Source organism: Fringilla coelebs (genome assembly GCF_963513975.1).
Source record: "Fringilla coelebs genome assembly, chromosome: 32".
NCBI lineage: Eukaryota > Metazoa > Chordata > Aves > Passeriformes > Fringillidae > Fringilla > Fringilla coelebs.
This window is the reverse complement of record NC_140058.1, coordinates 1880066-1895551: the sequence shown is the minus strand read 5'-3', so window position 1 is coordinate 1895551 and position 15486 is coordinate 1880066. Positions and strand designations below refer to the sequence as shown.

At 61.9% G+C, this 15486-nt stretch overlaps 1 protein-coding gene across 2 annotated transcripts; it reads right to left on the bottom strand.

Annotated features, from left to right (window-relative positions):
• Positions 1–292: 292 nt before the first annotated feature.
• PNPLA6 (patatin like domain 6, lysophospholipase) lies at positions 293–15196 on the bottom strand. Of its 2 annotated transcripts, XM_084223919.1 has the most exons (37): positions 15131–15196; positions 13873–13935; positions 13738–13797; positions 13002–13077; positions 12840–12922; positions 12626–12726; positions 12155–12307; positions 11701–11860; positions 11097–11177; positions 10617–10745; positions 10457–10537; positions 10252–10360; positions 10073–10159; positions 9892–9989; positions 9566–9778; positions 9235–9312; positions 8916–9121; positions 8430–8561; positions 8233–8356; positions 8044–8157; positions 7678–7753; positions 7452–7592; positions 7099–7162; positions 6861–7029; positions 6423–6605; positions 6222–6340; positions 5859–6015; positions 5374–5490; positions 5225–5294; positions 4555–4671; positions 4157–4273; positions 2737–2885; positions 2311–2463; positions 1904–2020; positions 1498–1594; positions 1245–1336; positions 294–868 (listed from the first exon to the last, which is right to left on the bottom strand). In XM_084223919.1, exons 2-37 carry the CDS (start codon positions 13903–13905, stop codon positions 797–799), a joined length of 4128 nt encoding a protein of 1375 aa, XP_084080045.1. In that variant the 5' UTR covers positions 13906–13935; positions 15131–15196; the 3' UTR covers positions 294–796. The 2 variants fall into 2 exon arrangements, with proteins under 2 accessions (XP_084080046.1, XP_084080045.1); XM_084223920.1 differs by lacking the exon at positions 4555–4671 and having other exon boundaries at positions 293–868.
• Between the last annotated feature and the right edge of the window lie 290 nt (positions 15197–15486).

The following is a 15486-nucleotide window of genomic DNA, read 5'->3' as shown; positions in this document are numbered from 1 at the left end:
ACACAAAAATTGGGAATTTACCATAAAAATCTAGGAATTAAACCCAAACCCAGGATTAAAAAAAAAAAAAAAACAAACACAAAAAACACAAAAAAACCCCCCACAACTGCTCAGGGAGGGCTGCAATTGGCTGAGAGCCCTGAGTGACAGGCAGCAGGGCCAATAGGAAGCAAGGAGGTGTCCCACACCTTTTCCCAGTACCCTTCCCAGTTCCCATTCCCATCCCCCTGTCACCACCAGTAGCTTTTATTTTGAAATTCCCAAATCGGCGTAATAAGACTCCATCAATCAGTCAATAATTAATCAATAATTAACCAGTAATTAATAATTAATTAACCAATTCCCATCCAGCCGGCCTGGATTTCCGTAAGAACCGTTAAAAAAAAAAAACCAAAAAAAAAAAGGAAAATTTACAGCAGCGCCCCCCCGTGGCCGGCCGGGGGGGTGGGACAGTGCAATAGTGCGGGGGGTGGGGGGACATTAGGGACACAGAGGGGACACTGAGGGGACATTGGGGGTCCCGGGACGCCCCATGTCACCCCAGGGCCTCTCAGACAGGTAGGGGAACACTGGGGGGACATCAGGGGTCCTGGGACCCCCCATGTCACCCCAGGGGTTCCCCAGGCAGGGGGACACTGAGGGGACACCGGGGGGACACTGGGGGTCCTGGGCCCCATGGGAAAGTGCCAGAATGGGGGGGGGGGTGGAGCAGGGACCCCCGGAGCGGGGGAGAGGACATTGGGGACCCCTGGTGGGGGGGTAAGGGGCAGTGCCACCGCGGGTCCCTCAGAAGCCATCAGGGTCTGCGGGGGGGGGGCGGGGGGCTTCCGTCTGTGCTCGGGCCCTGCCGAAGGGACTTCTCCTCCTCCTGGGGGGACAGTGAGGACACTGTGAGGACACTGGGGACACACTGGGGACACACAGCAGACAGTGAGGACATTGGGGGGACACAGGGACATTTTCTGCACACTGGGGTGGGGACAGGGCACAGCACCTGTGGGGGGTCCAGGTTGTCCCCAAGGCCACTGGACCCCCTTGGGAACCCAGAAACCCCAACCCCAAAACCACCAAACCCTGTTCGTGGGGTCCCCATGGTGCCATCCCCACACCTGGGCCCAGGACGCCTTTGGCACCCCTGACCCCCCATTTTCGGGTTCCTCCCCCGCTATTTTTGGGTCCTCCCTGTTCTCTGGGGTTCCCCCAGGTTTTGGGGTTCCCCTCCCCCGGGTTTTGGGGTCACTCACAGCCTCGGCGCTGCCCCACTCAGCCGCATCCTCCTCGCCCCGCAGCGACTCCGGGCCCTCGTCCTCGTACTCGGTCAGGTAATCGGACTCCTCTGGGGGAGGGGGTGTGGGGTGAGCCCCAGACCCAAATCCCAGCCCCCAATCCTTAGATCTCCACCCCTAGCCCCAGATCCACCCCCCTCCAGAGTGTCCCTGCCCCTGTCGTGCTATCCCCCCGCTGTCCCCTCCCTGTCCCCCCCACTGTTGCTGTCACCGTCGCCGTAGCCGTCGGACAGGTAGGACTGGGCGGGCTCGATGCGCGACACGATCTCAGCCAGGTCTGTGAAACCGGCACTGGGACAGGTGAGCACCTGAGGGGACACCACGGGGGACAGGTGAGGGGACAGGTGAGCACCTGCAGGGGACAGGAGGGGCACACGGAAGGCCCCAACAGGGCAAGGGACAAAGCGAGGGACAGGAGAGGGACCAGGGGCACAAAGGGTGACGGGGAGGGTGACAGGAACAAAGTGGCAGTAACAGGAGGGTCATTCAAGAGGTGACACCCTTCAAAGGACAGTGACAAGGATGGAGTGGCCCCTCCTGAGGAGGCCCAGGGCAGGTCCCCAATGAACCACCACCCTCCATGTCCCTCCCGTGTCCCCAAGTGTCCCCAGGCTCACGTCCATGCGTTTGCTCTCATAGAAGTCGGCCGAGCGCCGGTCCTTGACCATCTTCTCGATGACGTCCCCGCGGCTCCAGCCCTCGAACACCACCTTGCCATGCTGATAGCCAACGTCCTGGCAGGCAGGGGGCAGAGGGCAAGGGGCAGGGGGCAATGGGCAAGGGGCAGTGGCCTGGACACCCCCAAAACAGCCCAGGACACCCCAGTGATGACCAGGACACTCAATTAATGGTCAAGGACACCTCAAGTGATGATCAGGACCCCCAAGTGATGGTCAAGAACATTCAACGGATGGTCAAGGACATCCAGTGATGACCAAAGAACCCCAACAGTGACCAAAGGACCCCAATCTACATCTGGAGCCCCCCAGCCCAGCACCCCCAGCCATCCCCAGCGCCCACTCACATAGATCTCGTCGAACTTTCCGAAGTCCATGGTCTTGAAGCGGTCAATGGGCGGCCGGATGTACTCGCAGTAGGAACTGGACTTGACCACCTCGAGCTGCCGCACGCAGGACACGTAGGCCAGGCGCGACTGGATCTCCGCCATGTCCGGCACCTGCCGGGACCGGACACGTGGGATGCGTCCAGCACCTCATCATCGTCATCATGATCATTGTCATCATCGTTATCATCATCATCATCATCGTAGTCATTGTCATCATCACCATCATTGTCATCCTCATCATCCTCATTGTCACCATCGCCATCATTACCATCCCTTGATGTCCCCCAGGACCTTCTCCACCCTCCTCCACACTGAGCCATCTCCACCAGCTTGTCCCACGGTGTCCCCTGGTGCCACCTCCCTCTGTCCCCCTCGTGCTCTCACCTTGACCTTCTCGGCCCAGGGGTTGAGGCGCTTCCAGAGGAGCCACCAGCCGGACAGGGAGTCGCCGTAGTTGCACAGGTCGGTCTCGTCCTGGCTGCCCACATCGATGGCAATCACCGTCTTGGCACCCATGTTGCGTGCGATGTCGGCTGTGGGGACGGACAGACGGACAGCAGGCGGTCAGCGGAGCTGGGGGGCACCAGGGGCGGGGTGGAGAGTGGAGGTGTCATGGGGACAGGAAGGAGGGTGGCACCAGGGGACACCAGGGGACAAGCTGGTGGAGATGGCTCGGGGCAGAGAGGATGGAGAAGGTCCTGGGGGACATAAAGGGATGATAATGATGATGGCGATTAAGGTAATTTCCACAGGGAAGGGGGGGAAGGTGAATCTGGAGGACACCAAAGGATGATGATGATGATAATGATGATGGAGGAAGGTGGCTTCAGACCCAAAGATGCCACCAGAGTCACCCAACATGGTGGGGATGAGGCTGCAGGATGGAGGAAGGTCCCCAGCACGTGGAGGGGACAAGGGTGACCTCCCAAGGCCACCAGGTGACATAGAATGGCCAGAAGAGGCCTGGAGAAGCCTGGAGAGAACATCAAGAGATGGAGGGAGGTGAAGGAGGACGGAGAGGACACCTGGAGATGGGAACGTCCAGAAATGGACAAAAGTGGCCCAGGAGGTCACCAAGGACACCCAGGGACCTGCAGGATGGAGACTGAGGCAGGTGAAGGATGGAAACCACCCAGGAAAGGACCTGGTGCCAGCACCAGGAGGTGACAGAGGGTGGAGATGCCTCAAGAAGCTGACCAGCATTGAAGACATCAAGAGATGATGGAAGAAGGATGGAAGATGGATCCTGCGTGTGAAGAAACCTGGAAAAACTGCCTGGCATGGAAAAAGCACCAGGAGATGGTGGAAGATGGATGGATGGATCCTGACCAGGAAAATCCATGGAATGTTCTGGAAGAACTACCCAACAGGGAAAAGGCATCAAGAGATAATGAAAGACAGGTGGATGCTAAACATGGAAAACCATGGAATGTTCTGGAAAACCACCCAGCATGGAAAAAACACCATCTTCCAAGAAGATGGAAGATGGATGGATCCCATGAAAATCCATGGAATATTCTGGAAAGCTGCCTGGCATGGACAAACCACCAGGAGAAGATGGAAGATGGATGGATCCTGACCAGGAAAATCCACGGAACATTCTGGAAAAACCACCCAACGCAGAAAAAAATCCCACTGCCAGACAGGAGCTAGCCATCCCTTGCCCATCGATGCCACCAAACCGAGCGAGAGGCATCCCTGCTCCACCCTGGCTGTGTCCGTCCGTCCGTCCATCTGTCCGTGCACTGGCCGAGCCCCCGCCCCGCGCCCACAGTGCCGCCGGTGCTGCGGCGGCCGCACTTGCCTGGCAGGTTGTTGATGTACCCCCCGTCCATCAGGAGGTTGCCGTCCTTGGGGTCGCAGAGCGGGGGCAGGTACCCCGAGAGGGTCATGCTGGCGCGCACGTAGCGCCAGAGCGAGCCTGCGCCGGCCAAACCGGGAACGGGACCGGGAAACCGGGAACGGAACCGGGAAACGCCGTCAGCACCGGCGCCGCCCCGGCACCCGCCCTCGCCGCTCGCCCTGCCCGCACCAGGATCGTCTGCACCCCACGGGTCGGCCCCGTGGCGGGCAGAGGAACCCCAGGGCACCCTGACCGGTGGTGTGGATGTTCTGGATGTGGTTTTGGGGTGGGTTTTGGGGTTTTTTTTTGTGTTTTTTGTCGTTTTTTTGGGGGGTGGCCCCGGCAAGCAAGGTGCTGACCTGGGACATTGTTAACATAGCAGCCGTCCACCAGCCAGTGGCTGTCCTTGGGGTCGCAGAGCGGAGGCAGGTAGGGGGTATAGGAGGCACTGGCTCGGACGTAGCGCCAGAGGCTGCCTGGGGATGGAGAGGACATGGTCACGGCCACCAGGGACCGCGGTGGTGACCGGGGACAGACAGGGGGATGTTGGCAGCCAGCAGTGTGGGGAGGGGGCTGGGTTAGAGAAGTCAGCAAGGATTAGTGGGCGTTAAGAGGCAGCAGGGTGGCTGTGGACGGCTCAATGTCCCAGGTGAGCTCCAGCAGCAGGCAAGGACGAGGGGCAGCCACCACAATGGTCCCATCACCACCACCACATCCCCACCACCGTGTCCCCACCACTACCACCATGTCGCCAACACCACCATGATGTCCCCACCACCACCATGATGATCCCACCACCTCGATGTCCCCACCACCACCGCCATGTTCCCGCCCAGCACTGCCACCATGTCCCCATGCTGCACAGGGTGTTACTGGGGTTAGTGGTCAGCAGCGGTGTTAGCGCCTCGTGCAGCCCCAGCTGTCCCCTCCCTGCCCTGCTCATGTCCCCAGGGTGGGGTTAGCAGCTCCTGGTGGCTCAGGACGCCACCCCTGCCCCATGTCCCCGCCGTGTCCCCAGGGAGCTCTCACCGTCTGTGTGCACCCGCATGGCCGAGGCCGTGATGTCGGTGGTGACGTTGAAGTAGGGCAGCCACAGGTCCTGCGGGGATGGCACGGGCTGGGTGACACGGTGGGGACATCAGGGAGGGGGCCAGGGAGGACATCTGAGGGGGACACACCTCGATCTGTTTGTCCTGAAAGACTCGGTTGATGCTGGCATTGAAGGCCGAGCCCGAGAACATGGAGGTGATGGGGTAGGTGAGGTCCAGCACGGTCTCAAAAACAGAATTCATGCACTGGGGAGGAGGAGGAAAAATAAAAAGAGAAAAGGAGCAGGAAGGAAATGAAGAGGAGGAAGGAGATGAAGGAGGAAGAGCAAAAAGAGAAGGAGAGATGAGTAAAGACATAAAGAGGAGCGGAAAAAAAGGAGGGGGAAGGAGGAAGGAAAAGGAGGAGAAGGAATAAGGCAAAAAGAGAAGGAAAAAAACCCAAAGAAGAGCAGAAAATAAAAGCGGAAGAAAAGAAGATGGAGCGGGAGAAGAGAAGGAAAGGAGAGAGAAGAGCAAGAGGAAGAAGAACAGGAAGAAGCCAGGTTAGAATCAGTGGAGCAGAGCTGGGCACAGGCTGAGGGGGTCCCTGGGGTAGGCATGTCCCTGTCACCCACCCTGGCCCACTCCCGTGCCCGCTGCTTGGTGCGCACGGCGCTTCGCTCCTCGGCGTAGAGCGCCCCGATGAAGGCGCCAATGGAGGTGCCCCCCACGAGGTCGATGGGGATCCCCGATTCCTCCATGGCCTTGATGACCCCGATGTGCGAGCAGCCCCTGCCGGGGAGAGCGCAGGGAAAGCCGGGATAAATCAGGGGCTGTGGGCACCGTGGGAGTGGGAGGAGGGCGTGGGGACACGGGATACAGGGACATGAGGATATGGGGACATGGGGCATGGAGACACATGGACATGGGACACGGGGACAGGGACACAGGCCATGGGGACAGGGGGACAGGGGCACACGGGGAAAGGCGTGCCCCACCTGGCGCCGCCGCCGCCCAGCACCAGGGCGATGGTGTTGCCGGTGAGCACGCGCGCCAGGCGTGAGAAGTCACTGTGCCGGTCGGCGCTCTTCTCAAACACCTTCTCGTACATCTCCCGCTGCGGGGCGGGGACAGAGTCGGTGACAGTGACAGCGGCCACACCCGGGGAGGGGCTGGCGGCCGGGGCAGGGGACGCTCACCAGCTTAGTGGGGCTCCGGCGTGAGAAGACGCGGCGGGGGCAGCGGATGTGCAGGTGGCCCGAGCACCAGCTGCGCATATTGAGCCACTCGACCGTGCGCGCGGGGCCGGCGCCGTCCTCGCGGTGCAGCAGCACCAGCTGCTTCAGCGCCCGCACCGCCGTGTTCTCCAGCATCTGCTCCAGCTGTGGCAGCACCAGCACGAGGCTGGGTCACCCCCAGAGATGGGACGTGTCCCCATATTTCATGTCCCTGTTTCCCCATGTTCCCCTGTACCCATATCCCATGTTCCTGTGTCCAACCTCCAGGTCCCTCTCCTGTCCCACCTAGCTCAGGGCAGGCTCCTGGTCACCCCCATGTCCCTGTCCCCACCATGTCCCTGTCCCAGCTTGCTCAGGGCAGGCTCCCAGTCACCCACTGTGTTCCTGTCCCTGTCCCACCTCGCCCAGGGCGGGCTCCTGGTCGCCCAGCCCCACAATGAGGACGCAGTCGGCCTGGCGGATGCAGCGCAGCGTCCAGGGGGTCAGTGTGCAGTCAGTCTGGTAGAGCACGATGCGGTGCAGGTCCTCCTGCTGCGCCAGCCAGCCGGACAGCCGGTACTCCTGGATGCTGCCCGGGGGCATGAGTGGTCAGTGGTGGCCTGGGGGACGTGGCCACGCCGCTGCCCACTGCTGTTACCTCTCCAGTGCCGATGATCCCAGGCGGGCACGGATGATGTCACTGGTGAGGAGCAGTGTGGGGCCTGCGGAGGTGGGGATGTGGTCATCTCCAGGCCATGGTCACCACCATATCATGCTGTGGTCACCATGCCATAGGGCTATAGTCACCAACCACCATGCTGTGTTCACCATGACACCATCAAATTTTGGTCACCATGCCATGGCTGCCACCATGCCACCATCATGGTGCCCACCACGACCAAGACCACCCTGTGGGGCTGCAAACATCACCACCCCAGGTCACCAGGGTGCCACAACCCATGGTCACTGTCCGATGGTCACTGCCATGGTCAGTGTCCCGTGGTCACTCACCAATGGCGTTGAGTGCGTGCTGCAGCTCCAGCGTGAAGGCTGCCATGGGCACCTCGTCGCACACAGGCAGCACCGCCACAGTCGACAGGTTGCTGGTGGGGTTGATGGGCTCGGAGCTGGAGGCCATGCCCAGGCCGGGCCCTGAGTGGACACAGGGGAGTGGACATATTGCTCTGGTGATGGCCACCAGCCCCACAGAGGCCACCCCGTTGTCCCCAAGTCGTACCTGCGAAGGGCCCGCGGAGCTGCTGGAGGTTCCCCAAGATCTTCTGGCTCAGGAGGTGGATGAGGCGGGTGACCACCTTTGGGGACAAGGACAAGGATGGCCATCAGACACGGCAGAGACTCATCAAGACCCCAGACTAGTGTTCTACAGCAGTCTTTGGGTGCCACCACCTCTGCCTGTCCTTGGAGACCTCTGGTGCCACCACCACCCCATCCTTCAAGACCTCAGGTGCTACCAGCCCTTCCTCCACTCTCCTCCTCCAACAGCTTCATTAACTCCTTAACTGAAGTTGGTTTTAATTCGAGTCACAGCCACCAGCTGGGCCGTGGGGGCACGGGGACACCCCCAAGGGACCCCCGGGGGTACCTGTGGGTATCGGCGCTTGATGTTGTTGAGGGTCCCCTCGGGCAGCTTGGCCAGCTCCGTGTCCCTCACCGCATGCACTGTGGTGGCCCGGGGTTGCCGCGTCAGTGCCTCCACCTGCAGGACAAGGCCATGGAGCCATCCAAGGACATTGGGCTGCTGTCCCCAAGGTGTCCCCGGGGTGACACTCACCACGCCCACGAGATCACCGCGGCCATACTCGCCCACCAGCTCCTTCTTGCCGCTGCCCTTCTGGATGACTGAGCGCAGCCGACCGTTGAGCACAATGTAGGTGCAGTCCGACTTGTCCCCCTGCCTGGGGACAGCGTCTATGGCACCCTTGGTGGCCCTCCCCGAGCTGAGGTGGACACCTGGGTGTGGTCACTCACCTGTAGAGTGCCCGGCCAGCCTCCACGGCCATCCAGTCGATGGCAAAGTCCATCTGGCGCACGAAGGGCGACATGCGGGCGGCCACGGTGTGGGCCACGCTCAGCACCACGCTGGGCTGTTCCCGCATGATCCTGGGGGGGACAGGGCACTGTGGTGACCCCAAAATGTCCCCCCTGCGGTGGGGAACCCCACAGAGAACCCCAGGGAGGAGGGGAACCACCAGGATCGATGTGGCCTTGCTCAGGACACCCCAAAATTCCACCCCGGGGCTGGGAACACTCACTGGGGAAATGTTCTGGTGGTGCAACCATCCCAAAGAGATTTGGGACCACCCCAAAGTGATGGAGAACCACCCCAAAGAGACGTGGGATCCCCGAGGTCACAGTGAGCACTGCAAAGTGATGGAGATCCACCACGAGATGATGGAGACACACCCACGCCAGGTCCTGGTGGCCCCCCGAGGACACCAAAGGACACAGACTCACTCATAGAAGTCGGACTTGGAGATCTTGAGGAAGGTGCAGTCACGGTTGGCCTTGATGGTGAAGATGAGGGGCTCCCCGGTGAGCACAGCCAGCTGTCCCACCATCTCGCCGGGCTGTGTCAGGAACAGGCACACGTCCTCCTCCTTGTCAATCATGCGCTGGTACACGTGCAGGCACCCCCAGAGCACGAAGTGAAGGCTCACATCCTACAGAAATGTCCCCTGTCACCTGGGAGGTCCCACCAGCACCACCATGGTGCGTTCTTCTGGTTCTGGGGTTGTTTCTGTCCCACCACATGGTGACAGCCCCCAGAACCCACCTGGTCACCCTGGCGGGCGATGACTGTGCCGCCCTTAGCGTGGTGGAGCAGGACACGGTTGTTGAGGAGAGAAGGGTCCTGGAAAGGAGAACGGGACCATTGTGGGGTCACCATGAGGGGATGGGATGACCAGGAGGTCATGGAGACCACCATGAGGAGATGGGAACCCACCACAGAGTGAGGACTGGGGACAACCCTGAAGTCATAAGGACCACCCCAAAGTGATGGGGGACCACCATAAAGGTAACTAAGACCACCAAAAAGCCACCGGGGACCACCAGGAACCCACCAGAAACCCACCCATCCCGACCCTACAAAGCCCTCCCCTCACCTCAACCTTCATGAGCTTGATGAGCTCCCGCTTGGCCTCCTCAAAGATGTCACTGGTCTGGCGGCCCTGGTAGGGCCCGAAGGGACATGTCCCCATCCCCATCCCTGTCCCTGTCCCTGAGGCTGTGTCCTCCTCGCAGGAGTTGTAGTGGTAGACCCCCGAGGGCTGCTCCTCCAGTGTCACCGACTTGCGCTCCTTGGGCTCCTGGGACACCTGGGGGAGATTTGGGTGGGATTTAGGATGGGATTTGGGGTGGGATTCAGGGTGGGAATTAGGGGAAATTTGGGTGGGATTTGGGGTGGGATTCAGCACAGACCCCCCCGTACCTGCCCGAAGGCGCCGGTGCTGTCCTCCTGCAGCGACACCGAGATGCGCCCACGCTCGTAGGCCATGTCGAAATCAGAGCGCGGAGCCTTCTGGATGCCTGGGCGGGGTCACGGGGGTCACCAAACAGGGACAAAGCCACCCCTGGGTGACAGCCACACCCCTGGGAGTGCTGGCACCCACCAGAGATGTCCACGGGCATGGAGATGCAGCGGCTCAGCAGTGGCGGCGGTGCTGGTGTCTCCAGGCCGGTGGCTTTCATCAGCTCGGCTGCAAGATGAGACCCCCCCCCCACCAAAACTGAGCATGGAAACCCCAGAAATTCTCGGGGTGGGGGTCTCAGGAGCTTCCTGGTGCCTCACCAGTGTCCCGGCCCTCGTCAGTGCTGCCCAGGCTGCGCTTGCTGTGCCGGACTGGGCTGGTGCGAGCGGCATGGCCAGGCTGAGGGAAGAGCCGCAGGGGCTGCATGTCCTGCAGGTTTGGGGACAGACGGACATCAGAGGAGCTGGGGGGACATCAGAGGAAGCCGACCCAGCCCAGGACCCCCCAATTTCAGCCTGAACTCACGTGGCTGAAGAGCTCATTGGTCAAGCCCAGGTAGTTGTGCAAGGCCAGGAAGGTGACACGCTGCAGCCGCACCATGATGATCTGAGGGGGAACGCGAGACCACCATGGGTCCCTTGCCAGCCCGAGGGACCTCCCGGGGGTCCCCCGGAGCCCAGCTCACCTGCACCACCCTGACCAGGCTCTCGGGATACTTCTCAAAGACGGCTGAGAAGGCCTCGACCGGCAGGCGCAGCACCGTGGAGTCCTCGGCCGCGCGGGCACACACCGTCCGGTACGGCCGCTGGTGGCCCTGGGGACACCGTGGGTCAGGGGACCCACGGGCCTGGGGACAGCTGGGGACTGGGGAAGGGCCTGGGTGGCACTGGGGTTTTGGGTGGTTGGGTTTGGGGTGGCCACCATTGGGTTTGGGGTGGCCATGGTTGGGCTGGAGGAGTTTGGGGACAGTTGGTGACACTTGGGGACTGTCGTGGTTAGGGTTGGGATGGCCGTGTTTGCATTGGACGGGTTTGGGACAGGTTGGGTGGGCTGGGGACAGTCACCCACTGAGCTGAGGGTGTTCTGGGGACATGCCAGCTGGGTGTGGCAGGGTTTGGTGACAGCCCCTGTGATGTCCCCAAGGCTTTGGGGACGTGGCCGGTACCGTGATGACGTCGAGGATGCTGAGTAGGCTGTGGACGCTGTCCCCAGGGAACACCTCCTTCATCACTGTCTCCTTCCCGTCCTGCTGGGACACAGCCCATGTCCCCTGGGTCTCCAAGAGTGTCCCCTGCCTGTTCCCTGTGTGTCCTCAAATGTTCTTGAGGCGTCCTTGACATGTCTCTCAATGTCCTTGGGGTGTCTCCAGGGTGTCCCCAACTGTCTCTGAGTGTCTCCTGGTGTCCCCTGGGTGTTCTTGTGTGTCCTTGAATGCCCCTGGGGTGTCCCTCACTGTGTCTGGTGTCCCCCAGGTGCCCTTGGGTGTCTCCTGGATGTCTGTGGATGTCCCAGGTGTCCCCATCTCTCCATGAGGTATTCTCCAGATATCCATGGGTGTCAGGGTGTCACCAGGTGTCCCCGAGGTGCCCCAGGTGTTTCCTTGGTGTCCAGGTGTCCCCATCTCTCCCTGAGCTGTTCCCCTGACATCCCTGGGTGTCCCCTGGCTGTCCTAAGAAGTCCTTGGATATCTCCTGGATATCCCTGGCTGGCCATGGGCTGTCCCCCCAGGCGTCCCCAATGTCCCCAGGTGTCCCCAAGTGTCCCCGCACCGTCTCAGTGAGCAGCAGCTCCAGCTTGCCCTCCTGCAGGACGTAGATGCTGCTATCGGGCTGGCCAGGCCGGAACACATCCTCGCCCTGCTGGCACTGCTGGAACACCATATGCTTGCACAGCTCCAGGAACAGCGGCTTCTCAAAGTGCCCCAGCACCCTGCGGGGTCAGCGGTGTCACCACAGGGACAGCAGGGACACAGGGACCTGCCCCACAGTGCCATGGAGAGGGGGGTGCAGGGATCCCCTTGGAGAGGTGTCCAAGGGTGGAGCTCGATCCCTGCAGTCCAGTGCTAGCCCCAGGGACGGATCCCAACCCCATCAATGGATCCCGACCCCATCAATGGATCCTGACCCCATCAATGGATCCTGATGCCCAAGGACAGACCCTGATCCCATGGACTGATCCCATGGACAGACCCCGGCCCCACTGACAGATCCTGGCCCTGCTCACCGGACGTTCTTGAGCATGTAGAGCACCTCAGAGGGCAGGTGTGACGAGGCCACGTCGAACTCAGTCAGGTCGGCCTCCAGCACCGAGGGCGGCGGCTCCTTCAGCTGCAGCGTGGGTGGCTCCTTCTGGATGCGCAGGAAGCTGGCCGAGACCCTGGGGACAGCCAGGGGACAGCGTGGGGACACGGCAGGGACATGGGGACAGATCCCAATCCAACAGACAGATCCCACGGACAGATCCCAGCCCCACACACAGAACCCGACCCCAGGGACAGATCCCAGCGACAGATCCCACACACAGACCCCGATCCCACACACAGATCCCACACACAGATCCCAACCCCACACACAGATCCCACACACAGATCCCAACCCCACACACAGATCCCACACACAGACCCTGATCCCCCACACAGATCCCACACACAGATCCCAACCCCACACACAGATCCCAACCCCACTGCCTGCTCACTTCTTGGCGATGCTCAGCATCTTGAGCTTCTTGCGGCTGCGGGGCCGCGTGGTGCCGCTGGCCGTGCTGACGTCCACCAGCGACGATGTGGACTGGGACACCTGGCAGGGCGGGGACACGGTGTCACCTGCCGGCAGCGGCGCAGTGCCACCCCCGCTGCCATCCCCAGGGTCACCTTCCGCGCGGTGCCACCCCGCTGCCACCCGAGGGTCACCTTACGCATGATCTTGCGGCTGTAGAACAGGACCTTGTCCCGCTTGCGGAAGCGGTAGCGCGGCGGCTCCTGCGCAGGGACCTCTGGGGACACGGAGGGGACAGCGTGAGGGGACAGTGCTGTCACCCCCGTCCCCAGGGCCAGCACGGGGGTGGCACTCACTCTTGAGGCGCAGCCACCAGCCCAGCACGGCGACGGCCATGACGGCGACAGCAAGGGCCAGGATGGTGCCCAGCACCTGTGGAGGGACAGGGGTGTCCCCACTTTGTCCCCACCTTGTCCCTGGTGTCCCCAAGGGATGAGGACAAGTGCAGGGGGTGACCGATGGTGCTGCCAGGGTGGGAGCAGCGTGGCCGTGTTGGGGACCGGGACACATCCCCAGGGGACAAGGCTGTGTCCCCTCAGGGAGTGCTGAGCAGCAGTGGGGACATGGGGACACTGGGAACATGGGGACATTGGGGACATTGCAGATATTGCAGACATTGGGGACATGGGGATATGGGGATACTGGGAACATTGGGACCCTGTCACTTAGGACATGGGGACACTGTGCCTGGGGACATGGGGGACATTATTGGGGAGATGGGGGACATTACTGGGGACATCAGGACACTAGGATGTGGGCACAGTGTCCTCTACTTAGTGCACCAGTGGGGTTAGGGACATGGGGACAAGGGGACACTCTCCCTGGTACACGGGGACACTAGGACATAGGGACACTGTCTCTGGGGACACGGGGACACGGGGACATGGGGACACAGGGACAGTGGTGACACAGGGACATGGGGACACAGGGACAGTGGTGACACAGGGACACGGGGACATGGGGACACAGGGACACAGGGACAGTGGTGACACAGGGACATGGGGACATGGGCACGGCAGTGCCGCTGCTCACCGCGCGCGCCGGGAGCTGCTCCCGGCTGAAGACGGCCAGCAGCCCCCTCAGCACCGAGCCCTGCAGGGACAAGGGACAGCTGAGTCCCTGTACCCCCAGCCCTGGGGACATTGGGGTGACAGGGACGCATCCCACCTTGGCCTCCTGCTGTGACTCGCTCTGCCCCATGGCCGGGGGGGGCTGTACCCATCCAAAATCCTTCCAGAAACCGGGAAAATGGGGAAAACGGGGGAAAACGGGAAAAAGGAGCAGTTGGTGACACATGGTGGCACTGAGGGACACGCAGTGACAAGTGGGTGACACCCAGGTGACACCTCCCAGCAGGGAAACCGCGTGTCCCCAGGGTGTCCCCAGAAAAGTGGCCCAAGGGGATGTTGGTGTCCCTTCCTTTGGGGACAGGAACCGTCCCCTTGTGACACCGTGCCAAGGCCACCAGGCGCTGTCACCAGTCCCTGTTGTCACTCCATCAGTGCCACCACCGGGCCGGCCCTGTTATGTCCCCGCTGTCACCCGGGTGCCGTCCCCGGTGTCCCCCTGTCCTTCCCAAGGACACCCCGGGGAGAGGACAGCGGCACCGAGGCTGGCACGTGTCACACCCCCTGCCACCACGGCCTGGTGACACCCTCAGGACCCCTCCAGGTGACAACTGCACCCCCCACTGTCCCCAACAGCCCCCCCAAACTACCCCCCTAAGGTTTTTTTGCCTCCCCCAAACTTTATTGCCCCCCTCCCCAATTCCTACCCCAAACTGCCGCCTCAGGGCATAATGCCCCCCTTATCTTTACTGCCCTCCCTTATCTTTAATGCCCCCCCATTTTATTGCCCCCCCTTTCTTTATTGCCCCCCCTTTCTTTATCACCGCCCTTATCTTTATTGCCCCCATCTTTATTGCCCCCCTTTATCTTTTTTGCCCCCCCCCCAGGTCGTTATTACTCCCACAACCATTATTGCCCCTCCCGGGGCCGTTATTACCCCTCCACGAGTTAATTTTCCCCCTCACATCTTAATTGCCCCCTCACAGATTACCCCCCCAGGCCCTTTTTGCCCCCCATAGGCCGCTATTACCTTCTCATTAATTATTTACCACCTAGCATCTTAATTGGCCCCCCATGAATTGCCCCTCCCAAGCCGTTATTGCCCCTCCCATGCCGTTATTGCCCCCTCCTATGCCGTTATTGCCCCTCCCGGGCCGTTATTGCCCCCCAGGCCCCGTTGCCGCCCCCCCCGCCTCTCGCTCCCATCAGCGCCCCCCCCACTACTGCCCTCAGACCCGCCCCCCCCCCGAAACCTTCGCTCCCCCCAGACTCCCAGAGCCGGTAAAGCCCCCCCGGCCCCCTCCCAGAGCCGGTGAGGCTCCCCCGGGACCCCCCGGGACCCCCCGGCCCCCCCTCACCGGCCGCCGGTCTCGCCCCGCTCCGGCCCTGGCGGCGGCCGCGGCCCCCGCGCGGTCATGGCCCCTTTAAGGCCGCCCCACCTCCTGTATGACGTCACTCAGCTACGCCAAAGCCGTCGCGGCTGCGCCGCCATGTTGGGAAGGTCAAACCGTGGTGCTACAGCGGGGCCGGGCGCCATCTCGGGTGTGGCGTGTAGGCGTGACGTCACTCGGCGCGACAGCGCGGGCGCGTGGGGCCGTGAGGGGTCGCCCCGGCGCCATCTTGGGGGTGGCGGGGTAGGAAGGGGGGACACCCCAAAATTTGGGAGGGGGACACTGAGAGGACACTCCCAAGGGGGGGTACACCCCAGAATTTG